This window comes from Crocuta crocuta, unplaced genomic scaffold (assembly GCF_008692635.1).
Source record: "Crocuta crocuta isolate KB4526 unplaced genomic scaffold, BGI_CrCroc_1.0 scaffold179, whole genome shotgun sequence".
Classification (NCBI taxonomy): Eukaryota; Metazoa; Chordata; class Mammalia; order Carnivora; family Hyaenidae; genus Crocuta; species Crocuta crocuta.
Window position 1 is genome coordinate 6,196,474 of NW_027551568.1, and position 22,569 is coordinate 6,219,042.

General features: G+C 50.4%; 1 protein-coding gene across 1 annotated transcript; it reads left to right on the forward strand.

Moving 5' to 3' along the window:
• Positions 1-233: 233 nt before the first annotated feature.
• LYAR (Ly1 antibody reactive) lies at positions 234-15,405 on the forward strand. Its single transcript, XM_077750450.1, has 8 exons — positions 234-408; positions 1,678-1,792; positions 6,105-6,212; positions 6,332-6,415; positions 9,774-10,188; positions 10,477-10,563; positions 14,545-14,630; positions 15,084-15,405. The coding sequence occupies exons 1-8, from the start codon at positions 287-289 to the stop codon at positions 15,216-15,218; spliced, it is 1,152 nt and encodes a 383-aa protein (XP_077606576.1). The 5' UTR covers positions 234-286; the 3' UTR covers positions 15,219-15,405.
• Positions 15,406-22,569: the final 7,164 nt, after the last annotated feature.

A 22,569-nucleotide genomic window follows, 5' to 3' on the forward strand; every position in this document is an offset into this window, starting at 1 on the left:
TGGCATACCGGAAGCTAACCGGGCTTAACGAATGTTAGCCATTATCACTATTAATTATGACTTGACTTAGAGTTTTATGTAGATTGCTAATCAACTTTGATTCTGTTCTTTGTAGCTATTTTCATGTGAAATTATGGTTGAAAAGCAAGCTGTAGGATTGTTTATTGTGAATAAATGTTTCAGATTACAATGATAAAATTATTTTTTTTCCTTTCTTTCCATGTTCTCTTAGGACAAGATTTTTAAACCTATCTCGGATAGAGGATACCTAACCATTTAGCTAAAAATGGTCTTTTTTACATGCAATGCATGTGGCGAATCTGTGAAGAAAGTGCAAGTGGAAAAGCATGCAGCTGTTTGCAGAAACTGCGAGTGCCTGTCTTGTATTGACTGCGGTAAAGATTTCTGGTAAGTTCTACCTAATTCCTGTAGATCGTAGTAAAGGTCCAGGCCTGTTTGGGAAGCCCTGGGTCCCATGAAGCCTTAAAAAAATGAAAGTGGAGGCACCTTTGAGGAAAGAAATGAAGAGAAAAATTAAAAGTGCTCTGCAGCCTATTCACTTTGTAAGGACCGTCAGGAAGAGAGGACAGAGGGGAAGGGGAACGAAGATGTCGGGAGCATGGGGTCCGTAGGTGGCACTCAGCGTTACCAGACCCTGAGAGGCGACCACCCAGGGCAAGGCTCCAGGGGCACGGCGGCTGGCCACATTGGAGAGCTGGATTGACAGACTGGGAACTGGGTCGTGGGGGACAGGGAGGAAAGACACGGTCCCCCACCCCGCGCAAGCTCACAGGTGATGGTAGAAGCGAGGCCCTGGCCCCTGGGTGCATCCAGTACTTCCACTGAGGGGCCTCTGGGCAGNGGCAGGACAGATTTTTCACTGCTTATCTCCTCTCTGGGGACGGGTCATTGTTTGCAGATGGCTCACCTCTTCCCCAGGTTTAGGTGCAAAGGTGGCTTTTGGGGCCTCTGCCTCAATGGCCTCTGGTATTTGGACGATATTTGCTAATAATCCATTTTAATTTCATTCTAGAAAGCAGTGATTTTTTTTTTTTTCCCCAAAAAAATTTTTTGAAAACTGCTAAAGCCTTTGTTGATACCTAATCAATCCTAGGAGGAAGCCTGATCAATAACACAGGTGAAAACTGGGTTTTTCTCATTGAGAGATTTTGCCCCCAACCGGGTCCCGAACATCTCCCCGAAGGTCTTCTAGATGACTGTAGGAGACAGAATCGAGTTTCCTCGTTTTCTGAGCCTTGAAGATCTAGAACTTTTGAGTGACAAGATAGCACCATTTTACTCTAGCTTTTAACTTATTGTATAGCTATTTACTGATGGGCTACTCTGTAACCAGGTAACCATACAGATTTTATCATTTAAAATAAAGCCACCCTATTGCAGAGAATTCTTTTTATTTTGTTTTTTCTGCAAATATTCACTTATGACCCAAAAAAGTACTGCCCGTCGGTTTGGTTTAAGACCTTTGTATGGAGAAGCAGGTGGAAGCTTTGGCGTTTGGCCTCTGCATCGAACAGCCTGGGGGAGGGACGATGCGTCTGCCCAGGATGTTATAAACCATAAAGCTGGAGAACAGAGGGTGGGAGCAGCACATGAGCATCAGACAGAGCCTCCGCTTGGAGGGTCGGTCTGACGGTGGAACTTTCTATCACTTTGAAGGGGTGACGACTACAAAAACCACGTGAAGTGCATCAGCGAGGAACAGAAGTATGGCGGCAAAGGTTACGAAGGTAAAACCCACAAAGGCGACGTTAAGCAGCAGGCGTGGATCCAGGTGAGGTCTTCCTAGTTCTCAGCTACTTCTAGCTGCTTCTGACCTCTTCCGCTTTCTTTGGAAGCCTGAGAGCAAACACGTCGAATGCGCAGACAAGATGCGCAAACATCATGCCCTAGAGCAGACGGGGACTGAGCGGCTGGGCCTTGGCCAAGAACTTCTTATTGCTCCATGAACACACCTGCAGTGCATTTGGTCTTTAATCCACACGCTTTGCAGATTTCTTGCAAAAGCGTTTAGAGTTCTTGCTGTCTTTCCCTTGGCTACGAAACTGACCAGAAGCTTTCTAATCTTTATCCACTTCTAGTGATAATGCAGCTTTTATTGCTCAAGCCACGTTCTAATCTGCCACATCCGTCAGTCATCAGAATTGGGCAAAATAAAGTTATTTTCATAAATAAAAGGAATTTTCTGCTTCAGTACAACGCACAGTAAAAACGGCAAAAGCAGCAAAGTCCCTAACTCACTGAGAGGTGAAGCTTCCAGAACGTTACTCCCCATTTTCAGAAAGAGATCCTTAGGAGAGAGGATTCAGAACGGGAGGTAGGAGAAAGAAAAGACAAATGTCATCTGTAAATCCTCTACCGTCTTAGAAACCGGATACATAATAGTTAACTCCCTTTGACGATAGAGTTTAAATGCGCCTTCTCTGGTATTCCCTGGCTTGCTGAGTTAGCCACCTCCTGGGAGGGGACGCCTTCCCTTCACAAAGGACTAATCACTAGGTCAGCCCAGTGCAGATAGAGAAGCTAGTAAAACTCCTTATTTTAACGAAGATGTTTAGGCTGGTGACCGTCAACCCCACTTTTGGGCTCAGACTGTATCTTAATCCCCCCAAGAAAGAGATGACATTCTAGGTCCTGAGCTTGAGGTACCTGAGTGTATGAGTTGCATCATGTCTGGCATGACATCCTCTAAAGCCCGGCCGGCAAATGCAAGGGCCCCGCCGCGGCCGCGCGCATTTGTTTCTGGATGGTCAGCTGGTGCAGGTGCTACATGGCCGCCGCCCAGGAGTCGGGGCCTAAAACCCTTACCACCTGGTTCTTTACAGAAGGGGTTTGCTGATCCCTGCTGTGAACTGTCAGGCGTCTGCAGCCGCGTCACTGGGTCATAGATCGAGTCCTCCTCCAGGTGCTGTCCGGGCCCTCCGGCACGCTGGGTGTTCTCCCACAGGGAAAAATCCTCATGGGGATTGAATCCCTAAACCCTTCAGTTTTAAAGACGAAGTTTTCGAGTCCTATCAGTGGTCCAAAACTGAGCATCCTTCTAGATGCCTCTGGGCTTACACACACAGGGTGGGTAGGTGGGTCCGGGAGACCTCGCCCATTGCTTGGGTCACAATGTTTTCCTCAGAACTTTGTCACCAGTGCCTTGTTCTGACCCCATGTGCCACTCGGGCAAGTGCCCAGCCAGCTTCACTTCTTCCTTGTTCATGCTTGTCTCACTGTCTTGATTTGTTTTGCTGCCTAGGTACCTAGAGAAGGTTTGTCTTCTCCTCATGTTAGTGTCTTGTATCCGTTTTTTCTGGTCTGTGTATATGTAGCTTTAATTCTTTCCTAATGCAGGGACATCATCCTGTGTTCTGTTATGTTTATTATTTTTCCTTCTCTTGGCTCATCAATGACCATTTTTCTTGTGTACTGTCGTTTCCTTAACTTTAATTTAAATTATCTTTTTCCTCTGCTTTCACTGAGATTGCCATAAGCATTTTCTCTAGGTCGCTAATTTAGTTTCCATCTCTGCTCTGTTCCTGCTATTTCAGACTTACTCATTAGATCTTAAGGCTGCTTATTGTCTTGGTCCTCAAGTAATTTCCTGGTCTGGATAATATCCATTTTCGTCTGAATCTTTTGATCCCCTTTGATCTGTTTATATTCTTTTTTCCAAGTTTTAAAAACTTGTGGCAAGTGGTAAGTTATACCTGACACAGAGTTTACCACTGTAAGCATTTTGAAGCACATAAGTGCAGCCGCACACTGTGCAGCCACCGCCTCCATCCATTGCCAGACCTTTTTCATCTTCCCGAGCTGAAACTCTGTCCCCGTTAAACACAGACTCCTCACGTCCCCTCCGTCCCCAGCCCTTGGGATCTACCATCTTGCTTTCTGTCTCTGTGACTTTGACTACCCGAGGGACTTCATCTAAGCGGAGTCATACAGGATTTGTCCTTTGTGCCTGGCTTATTTCACTGAGTACAATGTCCTCCAGGTTCGTCCATGCTGTGGCAGGGGTCAGAACGTCCTTCCTGTTGAAGGTCGAGCAACATGCTGTTGTGTGGACGGACCGCACAACGTTTATACATCCGTATGTTGATGGACAGTTAGCTTGCTTCAGCCTTTTGACTATTGTGAATAATATAACTGCTACGAACATGGTGTACAAATACCTGTACAAATGAGTCCCTGCTGTCAGTTGTCTTGGGCCATGTACCCAGAAGCGGAATTGCTGGATTTTTAAATTTTTTGAGGAAGCACCATCCTGTTGTTCAGAGTGGCCGCGCCATTTTACATTCCCACTAGGTTCCAATCCCTTCTCCTACTCCCCGGCACTTTGCGGTTTTTGTGATAATAGGCATCTGAGGCGTTACGACAGGGTGGTTAATGTTTGTTTATTTTTGAGAGAGAGGGAAAGAGAGTGAGCAGGGGAGGGGCAGAGAGAGAGGGACACAGAGGATCTGAAGTGGGCTCTGTGCTGACAGTGGAGAGCCCAACACGGGGCTCGAACTCCTGAACCGCAGTGACTGGAGCTGAAGTCGGTTGCTTAACTGACTGAGCTACCCAGGTGTCCCAAGATTGTTTATTTTTCACTGTTGAGATGTCAGAATTCTTTAAATATTCAGGATGTTAATGCCTTATCAGATACATGATTTGCGAATATTTTCTCCTGTTCCATGAATTGCATCTTCACTCAGTTGACAGCGTCTTTAATGTACACCAAGTTTTACATTTTTATATAGTCCAGTTTTTTTGTCGTCGCTGCTTGTGCTTTCGGTGTTAGGTATAAAAAAACTCATTGCTAAATCCACTGTCATAACACTTTTCCCTTCTGTGCTTAGTTTTTAGCTCTTAAGTTCAGGTCTTTGATCCATTTTGAGTTAGTATTTGTATGCAGTGTTAGGCAGAAGTTCAACTTCATTCTTCTCCATGTGGATATCCATTTTCCCAGCACTATTTGTTAAAAAGACCGTTCTTCCCCCACTGAGTGGTCTTGCTACCCCCTTTTTTTTTTTATATATTTTTATTTATTTCTAGGAGAGAGAGAAAGAGAGAGACGGCGTGAGCAGGGGAGGGTCAGAGAGAGAGGGAGACACAGACTCTGAAACAGGCTCCAGGCTCTGAGCTGGCAGTCAGCACAGAGCCCGACGTGGGGCTCGAACCCACGAACCGCGAGATCATGACCTAAGCGAAAGTCGGACGCTCAACCGACTAAGCCACCCAGGCGCCCCCTTGCCACCCTTTTTGAAAACCATTTGCCCACAGATGCAAGGTTAATTTCTGGGCTCGCCATTGCATTGGTTGACGTGCCCATCTTGATGCCAGTGCCATGCTTTTTCGATCACTCTAGCTTTGAAATCAGAAAGCATGAGACCTCCAACTTCGTTCTTTTTCAGGATTGTTTTCCCCTCAGATTCTACGTGAATTTTAGGATGGAGCGTTCTATCTATACAAAAAAACCCCCAAATGTCAATTGGATCTTCATAGGGATTGCATTTAAATCTGTACCTCACTTTGGTTCGTATTGCCCTCTTAATGTTAAGTGTTCCGACCTACAAACACAGGATGTCTTTTCTACTTATTTGTGTCTTCTTTAATTTCTTTCAGTGTTTTACAGTTTTCAGTGTACAAGTCTTTCAGCTCCTTAATGATTAAGTTTATTAAGTATTTTATTCTTTTTGATGCTATTATAAAAGGAATTGTTTTTTTAATTTCCTTCTCAGCTTGTTGGTGTATGGATGTCTAGAACTTAATTTTCTAGAAAGCGTGGATTCTGAGTCCTCTGACTGCTGGACTTATTGGTCCCGATGGGATTTTTTGTGGAATCTTCGGTGTGTTCTACATGTCAGATGAAATCATCTGTGAACAGAGATGATTTTATGCATCCTTTTCTAATTTTGATGCCTTTATTTCTTTTTGTTGCCTAGTTGCTCCGGCCAGCGCTTCGGCACTGTGGTGAATTTGTAAGCATAGGCACTAATACAGAACGTGGCCTTGAAATGCGACACCTCTAGCCAGGGGAAGGACACTTAACCTTGGCTTTTGTGAAACTCTTGTGCCACTTGTTTATTACTTGTTTTATCTTTCCTTTTTTGTAGAAAATTAATGAATTAATAAAAAGACCCAACGTGAGCCCCAAAGTGAGGGAACTTTTAGAGCAAATTAGTGTTTTTGACAACGTTCCCAGGAAAAAGGCGAAATTTCAGGTACGGATGTGATCTGCCTTCCCTGAATGGAAGGGACGCGCGGCCCAGTGGTGACTGAGCTTGTGTGCGCCTGTCAGAATGGAGCACGTCAGGTTTTTCTGTGTGTTTGTTCCTTACAGAATTGGATGGGGAACAGTTTAAAAGTTCACAATGAATCCCTTCTGGAGCAGGTGTGGAATATCTTTTCTGAAGCTTCCAGCAGCGTAAGTCAGATCTAATTTCACATTTGTAGTGTGGCAACAATGATCAGTAATAATGAAATGGGAATGTCTTATTTTTGGAGGTCAAGACAGCCTTCTTTTTCAGAGAGCCTCTTTGTGCCTTCATTTATGGGAAGGAATAAACTGAATGCACTGCAGAGAAGATTTCCTTATTGTGCAGAGAAAGGTATTTAATCCCAATGTTTGATAACAGTACCAGCTAACATGAAGCGGCTTGTGGGATGTACTGGAAAGAGCAGGAACTTGGGGTGTCTGACAGACCTGGTTTGAATCCCTGCTGTGCTGTTGGCCAAATGTTTGATCTTGGGCACTTTATTTAACCTCTCTGAGCCTCCGTTTCCTTGTCTTAAAGAAAAGATGACTTAAAGAAGTCCAATTCATGCATGGATTCGGGACTTAGTGCCTGATCTGTGCCAGGCCCTGGACAGGAACTATAAAATGTCTCAGGTCGTGACAGAGCCATGAAGAAAAATAAACCGTGAGGACATAGGGAGCGACTTAGGGGTTCCTTCAGGCGAGGGGGTCACAGAAGGCCCCATCCCTTTATTAAAGCAGCTGAGACCGTGCAAGCACCCCTCCTCATGCCCGTGACTGGTGGACACCCAGTGCGCGTCCGTCCGTGAATCTCCCAGGTGTAATTGTCAGCCGCCTGTCAGATTTGATCTGAGAGACCCCTCGGTGTGGACCACAGGCAGAGTCTTGATCTGATACCATGTGGCCACCTTGTAGGTCACGTAGTTAATTAAAAGCATTTTCCCCGTTAATTCACCTGCACCTTGCTGCTGTTTGGAGCTTTATGCCTCATCTGTAGACTTAAATCGATAGCAGTTTTAAAAAACAACAGTGGGGTTTTCCTTTCTTTTACAAGTAGGCTCCACACCCAACGTGGGGCTTGAACCCACAGCCCTGAGACCTGGAGTCGTGTGCTCCACCGACTGAGCCAGCCAGGCGCCCCCAACAGTGGGGTTTTCTGACCACCTTTTATTCTGCTCGCCTTGCCGGGATTTGACTAACTTAAAGAGGGAACATTTTGCGTAGCAAATTGGGATAAACAGTGAAACTGTCCTGTCCTTTCGCTTCCAGAAGAAACAGATTGGGCCCTCGGAAGCTTAGAACTGGTCATGTAGGCGCTGTCTTTGCACAACGGCCGCTACCTTTTCCAGTGTTCTCGTTCTAGTGCACGAGCTGCTGCGTGCCGCCCGAGCGCGCTCTGTCACCTGTCACTTGATTAGCATTTAGGTGGGACTGTTTTTTAAAGATTATTTCCATCATCTTAAGTAAGAATCAAAGATTTGGAATTGCTTTGTTCACTGCAGAATTAAAAAAAAAAAGTTTCTCGTTTTCCTTTTGAAGCCGTGAACATATTCAAAAGTAAATGAATAATCAGTACGCAGCCCGTGGCACACTGAGCTCTGTAAAACATGGCCTTCGCAGCACAACCCCGCGTGTGTGGCGCAGGTGGCTCTGTGGCCCCGTCCGTTCACACCTCTGCCGTTTGCCCCTCCCGTTACCGTGCGCTGGGCGTTCGGCTCCTGCGTGCTCTGCTTCTGGGGTATGGTCTGTGCCCCAGGGCAGCGTGCCCGGCCCCTATACCCACAGCTGCGATGAGGCCACAGTCCCGCCCTCACAGTGCGGCGTTCCATCGCAGGACCCACGGTGGCATATGTGGGTCCCGGCTGGGACGGCGGGGTGGGCGCGGGAAGCGCTGGGGAGAAACGGAAGGCAGGAGGGGGGCTCTGTTAGGAAAGGGGGTCGCTCTGAGGAGAGCCTGGAATGAAGTAGAAAGAATACGGGGACGGAGCGTGTCGACCGTTGCCGAGGAGCTGCCATATGGGATGCGTGTGTCCCCTCCTGGGTGCGGACGGGAGACCCGAGCTAGAGACGTGGTCTGACCCAGGCAGCAGGCAGGCCGGGGTCTGAGGCTCTCAGTGTCCTAACGGTGCCTTCCTCGAAGCCGGGAAGGGCACCGTAGGCCAGGAGCGAGGCGACGTGGGCCCCTTCGTCCTTCTGACTGGGTGTCTGAGCGCACGGCCTGCCTCCCTCCCCGTGCCTGGCCTGGCTGGTCTCCCACCTGCCGGGGGCTTGAGCGCTGACAGAGGCGTGACCTTGTAGACTCTTTGCACTTGAGTGAAAGCCAGTCCTCAATTTGGGAGACAGTAGCTCCCGCCTTGAGACCTACCCTCCCAGAGGAAGGAGACTGGAGGTGACTGGTCTGTCACCCAGCTGGTAACTAATGAGGAGGGGTCTCGGGCACTGATGCCCAGCGGTCCCCGCCACCCCCGGAGCATCCCACCCGGACGCGTTAGGACCCACCAGTGGTTCTGGGCATTGCGGGCGTCATTCTTGAGAAGGGGCTGATGTAGAGACCAGCCTAGATTCCAGGCCAGGGGGTGCCTCGGGCAGCGGGTGCCGCGGGCAGCGGCCTCGTTCTGCTGGGGTCATTGTCCTCAGTCAGGTCTATGCGCCAGCTTGAGTACGGTAGTGCGCGGCCTGTGGTTCCTTACGCTTCTGTGTCCCCGCTCCCCGGGCTTCCCTCCCTCCAGGCCCCCGCTCCCCGGGCTTCCCTCCCACTTCCCTCCAGGCCCCTGCTCCCCCTGCTTCCCTCCTCCTCCCTCCAGGCCCCTGCTCCCCGGGCTTCCCTCCCTCCTCCCTCCAGGCCCCCGCTCCCCGTGCTTCCCTCCATCCAGGTGTCCCGGATCCCTTCCTCTGTTCTGAATGAGTAAATTGTGCTGCTCGAGCGCTCCAGGGTTTACAGAACCTTCCTGGACGTGAAGTGGCTTATTTGAGCATCCTCGGTCTACTTCTCCTTACTCAGCACCATGAGCTGCTGAGCACGTGACATAATTTTCCATTTTATTCGTCCATGAACTTTCACTCTACTACCTTTCCTGTTGTCAGTGAGGAAGTAGGTTCGGAGCAGATAAATAATTTGCCCTGAGTCACCCGGCTCAGAATTCACAGAGCTGGTGCTCGAACCCAGGTCTGCAGATGCATAAATCCAGTGGTTTCTGCCACACCAGTGTGCTCATCTTCTACCAGAAAGGTGGACAGTGAGCCAGAAGTAAAGGTCTAGCTTAAGTGACATAAGGATTCTTCACTTTTCCAGTGGCACGGAAATGTCTATTAAATGCAGGGTGGGGTGTGGGCTGGGGGGACCTTTCTTTTTCCCATTTGATATGTTTACTGCCACATTTTAGCTCTTGGGAGGAAGGCAGTCACAGTAAGATGGTAAGTAGTAGACATTTTTCTTGGAACAGTTTGCTCTGTAGACACGTGCAGTGATGTGCACAAATGCCTGGAATGAGTATTTATGTGTCTCTTGGTTTTGCTTAATAATAAGGAACTAGTCGGTAAGGGGCCACACCGACAGCTACGCGACCAAGCGGTCAACCCGCCCAGCGCAGAACTTTCCACAAAGGTTCCGGCCTCCCAGACAAATGACACCACAGAAAAGCAACCAGATGTGAAGAAGAATAAAAGAGAAAGGAAGGAAGAAAGGCAGAAGAATAGAAAAAAAGAGAAGAAAGAACTAAAATTAGAGGGCCACCAGGAGAATTCAAAGAGTCAAAAGCCTAAGAAGCGCAAAACAGGGCCAGCAGCCGTGCAGGAGGCTGGAGGGGACGCCCCGGGCTCTGCAGGGAAGAAGGGCTGGAGCGAGGAGGGCAAGGCCCCAGCGGCGGTGGATGGAGCTGGAGCCGCCGGGCAGGAGCCGCCGGAGCCGCGACCCGGGAAGAGAAAGCAGAAGCACGTGGAAGGTATGTGGCTGGCGTGTGCCCTGGGCTCTGTTACAGTGCCGTAGAGCAGTGAATTTGTGCCAGACCTGGCATTCAGACCGAGTAAGGCAAGGAGCATGAGCTCTGCGATCGGGCCAGCCCGGGCCCGGGTGACGGCACCTCTCCGCTCGCCGCGTGCCCCCCGGACCCGCAGGGGGAGAGGCCCGNGGCGGATGCACGGGGCCTGGCCGTGCACACCTTTCATTAAATCGTGGCTGCTGTTGTAAACGCAAAATCTTTTTCTCGTGCTCAATCTTTCTGCTTTCCTAGATGAAGCAGATACTAAGAAGAAAAAGAAAAAGTTGTCAGAAAATTCTCAGGGTGGAGAACCAGAAAACCATGAGGCTCCTGCAAAAGGTATCACTGGCATCCTCTGGAGAGGTCTGGTCAGGGTGGGGAGGGAGGAGGTGACCTGGGGCCTTCAGGTGGCTCATGCCCTCCAGACTCGGACGCGGTGTGGCCCCGGAGGGGAGAATGGGACCGGTGGGAGCCCCTCCATGGTGGCTGTCTGGCTTTAAGGGGAAGACTGTCTACACTGGACATCCATTCTCTCTGGAACCGAAGATAAACCCAGCATGGCTTTCCGAGACCTTGTTCCCTTTCCCTTCTGCTGCTTCCTTCCCCCTGCCCCTCACTCCTGTCCTGGAAGTACCCCCAGACTTAGCTGCCCCCTCCCCTCTGCTCTTGTTCCCGGGATTGCCCACAGAATCCGATTCCTGGCCTTTAAAGTTCCTCTAAAATGCTGCCTCCTCCACAAAACTGCCCCCGCTGCCTCCGGCCTGAAGCGTTCGCTGGGGTCCTGCTAATCCAGAGCAGACTCAAGGACTCGCGTGGGGGTGGACGCATTACTAATGGAGGCTCAGTAACTGCCTGAGCTGGCTTAGACCTCTTCACTTGGAACCCCCACTCCCAAATTGGGGTGTATGTGCCTTTNGGGAGCACAGCAGATTCACATGCAGTTGTAAGAAATAGAGACCGATGGGTCCATGTGCCCTTTTCCCTGCTTCCTGCCAGGGCCACAGCGGGCACAAGTGTCCTGTGCCCACAGGGTGCTGATGCCCACACGGGCAGGAGACCAACACTCCCCTGGCCACCGGGAGCCCCACTGTGGGCCCGTCTCTAGCCAGGCCCTGCCCCGCCGCCCCGCCAGCCCCCAACAGCCACTGATCCGATCACCGTGTCTGTACTTCCACGGTTTCAGAAAGTTACCTAAATGGCACCCTTGAGTACGTCAGGTTTTGAGACTGCCCCGTCTCGCTCAGCATTCTTCTCTGGAGATGCACGCGGGTTGTCGTGTGTATTGGAAACCCATTCCCTCTGCTGAGTAGTAGCCCGTGGCGTGGACGCACCCAGTTCCTCTCTTGAAGGACCAGTCTCCACTCGTTATGAATAAAGCGCCATCAGCACTTCCATACAGGTTTCGTGTGAACACACATCACTTCTTTCTGGAAGAAACGTCCAGGAGGGCCGTCGCTGTGTGGTGTGGTGACTGTGTGTCTAGCTTTTAAAGAAAGCCCCAACTTTTTCTAGAGTGGCTGTGCCATTTTATATCGCCCCAGCCGTGTGTGACTCACCCAGTTTTCCCCACATCCTGGCTAGGGTTTGGTGGTGGTACATTTTTATTTAGCTGTTTCGACAGGTGTGTAATAACAGCTTGGGATGATTTTGTTTATCACTAATGATGTTAAATATCTTTTCATGTACTTATTCGCCATCTGTATATCTAGCTCTTCATTGAAACATCTGTTCGTGTCTTTTGCTTATATTCAAGTTGGATTTTCTTTTTTACTGTTAAGACTTGAGAGTTCTTTATGTATCCTTTTCTAAATACTAATATTTTGTGGGATGTGTGGTTTGCAAAGTTTTTTCCCTTCAGTCTGTAGCTTTTTTATCCTATAACCGTCTTTTATAGAACAATTTTTTTCATTTTGATTTAGTTTAATTTGTCAACTTCCCCTTTAATAGGTCATGCTTTTGGTGCCGAGTCTGGGAACTCTTTGCTTAACCCTAGATCCCAAAGAGGCTTTTTTTTCTGTGTTTTTTTTTTTTCTTTCTCCTAAATGGTTTACAGTTTTGATCTTCAGCCCACAATCCATCTTGAGTTGATTCTTATGTAACATATAAGACTTAGTACAAATTCATTTTTCTGCCCATCGGTGTGCAGTTCTCCGGCACTGTTTGTTGAGAAGGCGCTTCTGCCTCATTGAATCGCTTTTGTACCTGTGTCAGAAATCACTCGCGCATGTTTGTGTGGTTCTGTTCTGGGTTCTTGATTCTGTTTCGTTGATTCTCTGTCCCCTGCCCACACCACACAGCCTCGATCGCTGTGACTCTGTCAGAAATCTTGAAACTGGGAAGGCTTTATTCTTTGTCAGAGTTCAGTTTTAGAATAATCTTGTCTAGCTCTACAAAATCCCTTGCTGTGATTATACAGAATATGCATGATTTTGTGGATTTCCCTGGGTCTTTGTACGTAGATCATGTCGTCCGAAGATGGGGGCAGCTGTAATTCCTCTCTGAGCCGCGGGACTGCTCTTCCCTGGCCTTCTCTTCACGCACTGGAGAGAATTTCCATCACAGCGTTGAATAAGAGTGGTGAGAGTTGACATCCCTGCTCTGTGCCTCATCTAAAGAACGATTAAGCCTTTCACTTTCACGGCAGTTGTCGGGTTTTGGTGGATGCTCTTAGTTGAAGGAATTCCTCTGTGTCCCTATTTTTCTAAGAGTTTTTATCATGAATGTGTTGGAATTTTGTCAAACACCTTTTCTGCGTTGATTGATGTGATTGTTTTTTTTTTCATTAGCTATTAGTGTGGCAGATTGCACTGATCGATTTTTCAAGTATTGAACCAGTCTTTCATCCCTGGAATAAACCCACTTTGTTGTGGTGTATAATTTTCTTATGTGTTACCTGACTGCTAGATTCTACTTGCTAATACTTTGCTAGGTATATTTGTGTCTGTACTCATGAGGGGTACTGCTCTATAGTTTTCTTAATGCTTTCGGCTTGTTTTGTTTTTCTTCCAGTTTTCTCTTGCTCAGACTGTGTAATTTCTATTGTTTTATCTTCTAGTTGACTGATTCTTTCCTCTCCCCCCTCTGTTCTGTTTGTCCACTGAGCTTTTCAGTTCAGCTACCATATTTTTCAGTGCTAAAATCTCTGTTCGGTTCTTTATGTCTTTTTTTCTGAGTGTTTCTACTCTTGTTCCAAGTTTATACAGAATTGTTTATTGAAGTATTTTTATCTTGGAATGATGACTGGTTTTCACTTGGCACCTGGATATTTTCATAGATTACAAGACTCTGGGTCTTATTTCAACTGGCTTTTTCCCACGTGGTTTGGCAGGGGAAGTGGGGGACAAGACCTCATGACAGCAGGTGGGAGCCTGCCCCACTTCTGCTGGCACCTGAGGGGACCACTCCTTGCTACTGCAGGCAGGGTGGGAATTCTGGCTCCCCGCGTGGTCACCACTGTCCGCGGCCACGGCCACGGTACCGGCTGGCGTGGATGAGAGTCCCGATTTCCTACCCGGCCTTTGTTGACGCCTTCCCTCATCACAGCCTTGAGGGGGTGGAGCCACACGCTGCTTCTACGGTGTTTAGCTGGAGGAGAGGAGACTGCGGAGGGGTTCCTTTCCTGGTCTTTTACTGCTCCTTGGTCTTTTGCTGAGGAGGATCAGGCTCTCGTGGAGGCTTGCTTTGTTGGCTTTCCAGGCTGCCAGCTTCTTGAGCTCCAAATCTGGGATCTCTGGAGCAAAAAGAAAACACAGGAAGCTCACTACCAAGTCACTCCTCAAGTCCCGAGGTCCCTACCTGGTCCGCCTTCTCACCATCTTTCAGAGTCGTCCTGTGTTTGTCTGTAGAGGATTCCAGGGGTTTCGTTGCTCTCAGCAGACGGAATCGGGAAAAGTACATCTATCTGCTCCATCTTCCCGGAAACAGAAGTCCCATAGGGAGCCTTTAGCCCACAGGACAGCCGGTGTCTGTGGCCGTCTCTGTCGTCCGAGGCGAAGCTGCTTTTGCTCCTCTTAGGCAGCCCCGTGATGTTCGTGCATGCTCTGCGGCACTTCCTGCGTTCATCGGATTCAGCAGGGTCTTCTTACAGGCGTCTGTACAGTGATGGTACTTCGGGTGCTTACTTGACCTGCTCACTCTGAGGGCGAGTCCTGGAAGGGGAGCCAGGCTTGTAGGCCCCTGCGAGCGGACAGGCCCTGCACCTGCTACACGGCGCGGTCAGGGCTATTAGTTCATTAACCGGGTAGCAGATAGATGTCACTCAGATGGTTGCTTTATCGGTCTGGTTATACACTGAAACAAATGTTATTCTCTCTATCGTAGGTAAATTCAACTGGAAGGGAACTATTAAAGCAGTTCTGAAACAGGCCCCGGACAATGAAGTAGCGATCAAAAAGCTCAGGAAAAAGGTATGGCGCATGAACCCAGGTGCAGAAGCTGGGGACAGCCACTTCTTTATTGCAAGATGTACACTTTTTGGTTTTCCTAATCTAAAATACTAGGGATTTGTATCCGTGATTTTCCAGCTGCTCAGTCGCCCCTGGTGGGGTGGGGGGACTGGACCCCATCCCATCGCACTTCCTGAGCCAGAACGGTGCCGAAGAAACCGGGAAAGTCCTGTTCTTGGCGTCTTGCTGTCGTTTGCTTAGTCCAGGGCAGTGGTTCTTCTTGTTTTTAACTTCGTGGCGAGGGGGACAGACTGCACGTGTGGGTGCGCGAAGCCGCGGGCAGAACACACCCCTATGACCGGCACCTGCGTTTCTTTTCTGTTTTACCGTTGGCCTCCTCCTGGGTTAAAGGAAGGACGTTTCAGGTAAATCTTCAGGACAAATCACCCACTTGATATCTTTTTCCCTGCGAAGGTTTTGGCTCAGTATTACGCAGTGACAAAGGAGCACCACAGATCGGAAGAGGAGCTCCTGACCATCTTTAACAAGAAAATCAGCAAGAATCCCACCTTCAAGTTAGTAAAGGACAAAGTGAAGCTTTCGAAATGAACATTTTTATACTCAAAAATCGAACCCATTCTGTTGATTTCTTTCACTGCTGTTTGTAAGACATAATGAATTACAACAACAACTCCAGTTTTGCTTTTCAAAGCAGTATTTTTAAGTTACAGAAAAAGTCTATTTTTGGTAGAACTTTTATGAGAAAATAAAATATATTCTTATCCAAAATTCTAAATCTGTGGTGGTGAAAATTATTGTACTTTAAAAAATACTTTTGGGGCGCCTGGGTGGCTTAGTCGGTTAAGCGTCCGACTTTCGCTTAGGTCATGATCTCGCGGTTCGTGGGTTCGAGCCCCGCGTCGGGCTCTGTGCTGACTGCCAGCTCAGAGCCTGGAGCCTGTTTCAGTCTGTGACTCCCTCTCTCTTTGACCCTCCCCTGCTCACGCTGTCTCTCTCTCTCTCTCTCCTAGAAATAATAAAACATTAAAAAAAAAAAATACTCTTGGGGCCCCTGGGGCTCAGTCCATTGAGCGTCCAACTCTGACTTGTGCTTGGGTCATGATTCCAGGGTCGTGGGTTCGAGCCCCACATCAGGCTCTGTGCCGACAGCAAGGAGCTTGCTTGGGATTCTCAATCTCTCTCTCTCTGCCCCTCTCGCACTTTCTCTCAGAACAAACAAAGCAGAACAGAAATTAACTCCCATTTCTGGTTCTATCCAGTTACACATTCTTCAAAAACAAATGCTTTTATATGGAAAACTTTTAAAAATGTGACAAGTAGGGGCGCCTGGGTGGCTTAGTCGGTAAAGGTCCGACTTTCGCTTAGGTCATGATCTCGCGGTTCGTGGGTTCGAGCCCCGCGTCGGGCTCTGTGCTGACTGCCAGCTCAGAGCCTGGAGCCTATTTCAGAGTCTGTATCTCCCTCTCTCTCTCTGACCCTCCCCTGCTCACGCTGTCTCTCTCTCTCTCTCTCTCCTAGAAATAAAAATATTGAAAAAAAAATGTGACAAGTCAAAAATAATTCCTCCTAAACTAAAAATTATTTAATTGCAGGGCTGCTATACATTTTTAATTAGAGGTTTTTGTGGGTTTGTTGTGTGTTAAAACAACAGTATTTCGTCCAGAAATGGTCACAACGACAGTCTTCGGTATGTGGCCCTTCCACGCCGTGGCCCTGTCCCTCTTCGGCCTGAGACGGACTGGCAGCGTGGCCTGTGGCCGCATGCAGGGAGATCGCTCACCTGACCCGGAACCCATCACGCAGCTGTATCACTGTCCTGGGGCTCCGAGTGGATCGCGATGCTGCCAGAGATGGTGTTGAGTGCTGGCGTGTCGTGCCGGAGGACACAGCATGTGCCCCTTGCTGACACTTGAGTGAGCTTTGCCACACGTCCCTTAAAAGCTGCCGAGTGTGGCACCTTTAACCAGGGTTGACGTTTGTCGTCGATCCCTCCTGCTGCTGGCGAGAGCAAGGATGGGACCTGGAACAGAAGAGGAGGGCGACCAGGAGGAGGGGCCGAAAAGGAGACAGACGCTGTCTGAGCCTGAGTCCCCGGATGAGTGAGAGGAGTCTGCTTGTCTCCTGGACTCGCTTGGTCCTTTGGCAGTTAACCCGTCTGGACCTCACTTTCCATCTGGACAGTGGGACGCTGTGAATAAGTGAACCGAGTTACGGGAAGCGCGCAGCACCTTGCCCGAAGCCCAGCAGATACACTCCTGTTTGGGGCCTCGGTAACAATGTTCCAGCCGCGAGGAGCTTTAGGCATTTGGAGAGCATAGGGGAACGTGGGAGGGCGAGGCCGGACCCACACCACATCCTCAGGGACAGAGAGCCCAGCCCTGACTCCTGAGTGCCGTCCAGGACCCTCTCTGCTCCTGCCCTCCCCGCGCACGCGCTCGGGGGCGCGAACCTACTCCCCAGAGTCCCACGTTGAAGTGTAAACTCCACAGTAGTTTACACAGGTCAGTGCTGATGTTTATTTTCTGTCGTTTTTACCAGGAGGCGGTTAAGGCAAAGGGACAGATGTGACAAAATTAACTAACACCTCCGCCACGGGAGAGTCATTTCTGTTTGTCAGCTGTTCCCAGGGTTCTCTGGCTGGAACTTGCTGGCCGCACAGGGCAGAAATGGGGCTGGCTGCTCAGGAAGGCTAGCGCAGCGCCCGTGCACCGGGGCTGGGGAGGTGACCTCTCCGTTCCCTCCAGCTCTACAAGGGTGAAGAATCAGCTATTCTGATTCTGATAGTCCGCGTCATGGAGACAGGTCTATATCGCAGACCGGGCAGCTGGTGGTGGGAAGGGTCTGGCTATTGGTCTGGCTATAAGCACAGTCTACAGACCCCCCCTCCCAAGGCCCCTGCACAGCGACCACCCTGTGGTTTGGGCAGCTGCCTGCCTGACTTGGACTCACACAGTACTGGAGCCCCAGGGACTTCAGAAACGGATCTAATGCTATTTGTGTCCGGCTTTCCCACTTCATTGTGTCCAAGTCGAGTGTTAAGATGGAATTCTACCATATTCTGCCTGTGTCCACACTAGTCTGGCTGGGCCTGGCCCTCAGGCATCGCTAAACCTGCCAGGGATGTGTTCTGGCACACCATGGTTTTCGAATCTGAACCCTTCCTTGCTGACACGCCTGACATCTGTCAGCTGTGTGCAAAGCCGTTTTCCACGATGTCGCTTAGCAGCAGGATTTGGGAGAAGAATGGGTACATCTTCTAAGATGGGTGACTGTCCCAGGCTGGGCCCTCCTTAATGTCAGGCACACTAGGCATCTTGCAGTCAGATGAGGACACAGAGCTCAGCACAGGGAGGAAGGCCAAGGCCGCCCCTCCCTTGGCGCCGGCCAGTCAGCCCAGCTAGACGTGGACCGATGCAGAAGCCAAAGAACGCAGCCACCAGTAGCAGAGGGGCATCCAGGCGGAGAATGTTTAAAAATAGCAAAATCGTCCCAGTTTCTCCACACTGGCTTTGCTTCAGGTGAGCACAGGGGGCTTGCGGCCCTGGTGCAGTACGGTGAGCCCTCTGAAGAAAGGCTTCCAAGGACCCCATTCCTAGTTCTCTGTTTAAACCCGCCCCACAGGATGCTCATGAGAATACGGTGGTAGAAGTCAAGGTTAACAGCACCTTACGGGCCTGCAGACTTTCATGAATATCTGAGATGCTCTCTTTCTAAACGTATCTCTCTTTCAAAGTTAAAATTTGAGCTGCCCAGGTCCTATTAAAACAATTTACTTGGAGAACCTCACTAGCCTGTAATTACCTCTCTTTCTCCAAACCAGACTTCTAGGAATTGGTGGCGGAGGTGGAGGGAGTCTTTGATACAGAGTGTTTGTTTTTAGATAGCACTTTCGTAGTTGAATGAGGGAAGATTTCAGAGATCGGAGGTTTTATCCAATTCGTTTCCGTTAGAGAAAGCTATGGAGAGTGCACCTTCCTTCTTCGCTCCCCCACCGAAAACGGAGGGGAAGCTGGACTCCCACACAAAGTAGGTAACTGCACATTGTTGACTGACGCCTGGATGCAGAACCAGGTCACCCAGCACTCTTCGATTGTAACACCCTCCCTCGTGGAAGGAAACGACCTCAATTTCTAGACTCTTATCCCAGATAAGAGCAAAGGCATATTCTGTCTACTTTCCTGTACTCTGTGGTGGCTGGAGCTCAGCATGGATTCCGCCTTTTACCCTTTCTTCCCATTAAGCTTTTCGAGAAATGGCTAAAAGAGGTCTTCCAAGATTCTTTTCTGCGCAGTGAGCCAAAGAGGGTGCGTTCTATTTCTCACTTGGTAGGTAAGAGAGCGTACCTGCATGCCGCTCTCGGCGCCAGCGGAGGACGTCTGACCACCCTGGGGCGGGACTTCACACGTAAAGAGCTTTGGTTGGGAGCAGTGGCCTTGCGTGACGGACACTTGCTTTCCCTCACAAGCGTGTGGACCTGAACCCTCCCCCGGTGCCCACAATTCTGCACCAAAGCCCTCTTGTCACGGAAGCCATGGAGGTCACAGGGACTAAGGAGCTAATTCCAGAGTGCCCACCCTGGGCCAGCTCTACGCTGTCTTTCGGGACAGGGAGACGAACAGCAAGCCCAGTGGCATGTCACCGGGGCATACTGGTTGCCCTGGTCCACTGGGTGTGGGGCTGGGGTGGGGAGCCCCCCGGGTCCCTTCTGCAGCGGCGCTTCTTACCTACTTGCTGTATTAGGTCATCTTTCTCTGCTTCCTGCTACTGCCCCTGCTGTCCCCTGCAGGCTCCACCCCTACCTGCAGGGGGAGGCAGTGCGAGGAGATAGCTGTGATCAGGCTCCGTGTGTCAGAGTCCAACCTTGCGCTGAATCCGACTTTGTCTCCGGCGGGTTATTTAGCCTCTGGATCTCGGGGGTTTCGTCTGNTATAAAAATCTAAATCTCAATGAACTTCACAAAGTGCACACGCCGGGGCCCTGACTGCCCGAGTCCAAGAAACAGGACTATTCAGCCCAAGGGGAACCACACCCTTCCTTCTGGAAGCATGGATCCGCCAGGCCTGGTTTTGAACTTTATGTAAAAGGAATCCTACGGCGGCATGTGCCCTTTTGTGTCTGGCTTCCTTCTTCAACACTCTGTGAGCCCCCCACGCTGCCGTGTAGCAGGAGCTTCCGCTGTCTTCTGCCGATGCCACGCTCTGCTGTCCCCTAACGAAATCGGCGATCCCTCTAAGGCTCCGGGTGCAGACACAGTCCTTCCTCCTCTCTGCTGGAGTCACAGAGTCCTTGCGTGCGCGTCGCCTTGACGACATGCAGCCCAGCGGTTTTCCAGAGCGCTTTTCCCACTCTCTCCGGCCACCCCTGGGAATGTGGGTTTGCTTTGCCCAAGTGCACTGAGGTTTGGCACTTCGCAAACTTCCATCTCTGTGTCTCTCTTCTCCACATGGCTGTCATTCCGTGCTGTCACGTTAAGCCGCTGGGGGTCGCCGCTAGATTATCAGGCTGTCGAGAACGGCATCTCCAAGTCCTCACAGCAGACTGGGCTTGAGTGATGTTACATCAGGACAGCAATTTCTGCCTCTTCTGGAATCTGCCGCCGCCCTGTTAGCATGTACGGAAACCCAAGACCTTGCTCAGCTCACCGACTCGATCTTCCAACTTCTGTAACTTGGGGTCGGACCTCCCTTCTAACTCTCCGTCTTGGGTACAAAGCAGTCGTCTCCACCGGTGGAAAGAGAAGTTCTTTGTTTTGAGCGCAGTGACCAGCCTGGCTTTTTTGTTCCAGGATCCAGGAAGGCTTTCATGCGTTCCCTTTGATATAAGTGGCTGGACTGCCCCCTCTGGTAGTTTAAGCTGTAATTGCTGAGTAAATACATGTGTCAGAGTAGAAAAGTCAGACATGGCTCGGAAGGTCAGGCCTTTGTTTGGCCACAGAGCAGCCATTGTGAGCTGCTGGAACGCGGCCTGTGCCGCTATGCCTGCCTGGTGACCTTGGGCCGACGTGGGCGGCAGGCTCACAGTGGCCCGTATATTCCACCTCCCCGCTGTAGGTCAAAGGTGGGTGAAGCCTCCACTCCCCTGGGTAGTTCCAGCAGCACTGCTCTGGGGTCAAGTTTGGGTCGGGATGCTAACGGCAACGTTCCAGTTTTGACCAGTTTTATCCTGAACAGAGAGCTATTTTACAGCTGAAATTGAAATGGCGATCCCTCTTCTAGGTTTCGGGGGGGGGAAGGGCAAGAAAACATTTTCAATATTAAGGTGTCCCCACCTAAAACACCTTAAGCCTCTTGGCATTTGTCACCATGAACGCGATTCTAGATGCCAGGAGAGTGGGCGTCAACTTCCACGGCACCTGGCTATCTTCCACTTAATTTATCCACGTTTCGTGATATTTCATAAAAGCACCTGGCATCCCACGCCCTGAGAGAAGTCTCTGGTCGTATTCAATGGCTGAAGAGTGGAGTTACACTGGAGGGAGGCTGAGACTCTGTCATGACAGCGGGCACCCATCTCCAGGGCCCTCGGTGCCCGGCTGTGTGGGTCCCTGAGCCCAGGTCTCCTTCCAGCCTCTTCAGAGCCCTGGGGCCATGACTCACGACGTGGCCTCGTAAACGGTGGCCCTGCTCTCCACCGCCAATCTCGAAAGGCTGGAGTTCCCTCCTCTCTTGTTCTGTTTAACGCGAGGATTTCTCAGGGGCTGTGGCCGTGGGGTTGGGGGTGATGCCCAAGGAGGGACAGAGCCCAACTGACCCTCTGCGGGGGAGGCTTCACCCTCCAGCACCGCCCTGCACGGCCACGCTGCCCTGAGGTTGGCAGGGGGATCTCCCTGTGCAAAATGTGCTCTTGGGACTTTGAGGACCCCCGGGCTGTGTGTTGAGTCTCTTAAGGAACAACAGGTGGATTCTGATGGGCACAGAAGCACCCCAGGCTGGCGTTTCTGCACCATCGTCTGGCATGCCTTAAGACTCCGCGCTCCGGGGGCGCCTGGGTGGCTTAGTCGGTTAAGCGTCCGACTTTCGCTTAGGTCATGATCTCGCGGTTCGTGGGTTCGAGCCCCGCGTCGGGCTCTGTGCTGACTGCCAGCTCAGAGCCTGGAGCCTGTTTCAGAGTCTGTGACTCCCTCTCTCTCTGACCCTCCCCTGCTCACGCTGTCTCTCTCTCTCTCTCCTAGAAATAAATAAAAACATTTAAAAAAAAAAAAAGACTCCACGCTCTGTACGGCAACTGGATTTTATCTGACCTGCTAACTCAGGCCAATCGGGTGCAATTTGCTGGGGTTGTGCAGGGTCTGGAGGCCCTCCCCTGGCGCCCAGGGAGGGTATGAAACGCTGTGTTGATCAGCAATGCCTGCCAGGGGTGAGGGGAGGGCGGGGGACAGGTGGGTCACATGTCCTCCCTCCCTGGAGCTGGCATCTGGCAGGAATGAGCCCTGGGCACTGACTTTTCTGTAGCTCGTGTCCTGAGACACCGAGTCCTCAGAGTCTGCTCGGCAGGGCAGCTCAGGCTCTGAGGCCAAACCTGCCTGGGTTCAAGTCCACGCTCCACCGCAGAAGCTGTGAGGCCCTGAGCGCTGAGGGGGCCTTTCAACCCTGACAAATTGGGTACTTACTCAGCAATGCCACTGACACTACCAAGTGCACAGTGTAATCCTTACATCCAGGGACGAAATTAAACCCTCCTCAGGTCCCGTGATAGAAAGGCTGTGTGCCTCCGTTTCCTCGTGTATAAAATGGAATCACACTAGTGACTGCCTCACGTGGTCACTGTGTGGATGAAACAGTCACTCCACATAAGGTGCTGACCACGGTCAGCTATGTGTCAGCTCCACAGCCTGACCCCTTCCTACGGGAAGGCCACCGGGCTTAACCCTTCAAGGCTGCCCTGCTCCTACCTACTGCTGCCCCACTGGTACTGACCACGTGCCACTCCCGGGCTGCCT

Excerpts from the sequence above, each read along its gene's own strand:
- LYAR (XM_077750450.1), top strand. The coding sequence starts at position 287 with ATGGTCTTTTTTACATGCAATGCATGTGGCGAATCTGTGAAGAAAGTG. Across the intron at positions 409-1,677 it reads GACTGCGGTAAAGATTTCTG|GGGTGACGACTACAAAAACC; the intron begins GTAAGTTCTACC and ends ATCACTTTGAAG. Across the intron at positions 14,631-15,083 it reads TCAAAAAGCTCAGGAAAAAG|GTTTTGGCTCAGTATTACGC; the intron begins GTATGGCGCATG and ends TTCCCTGCGAAG.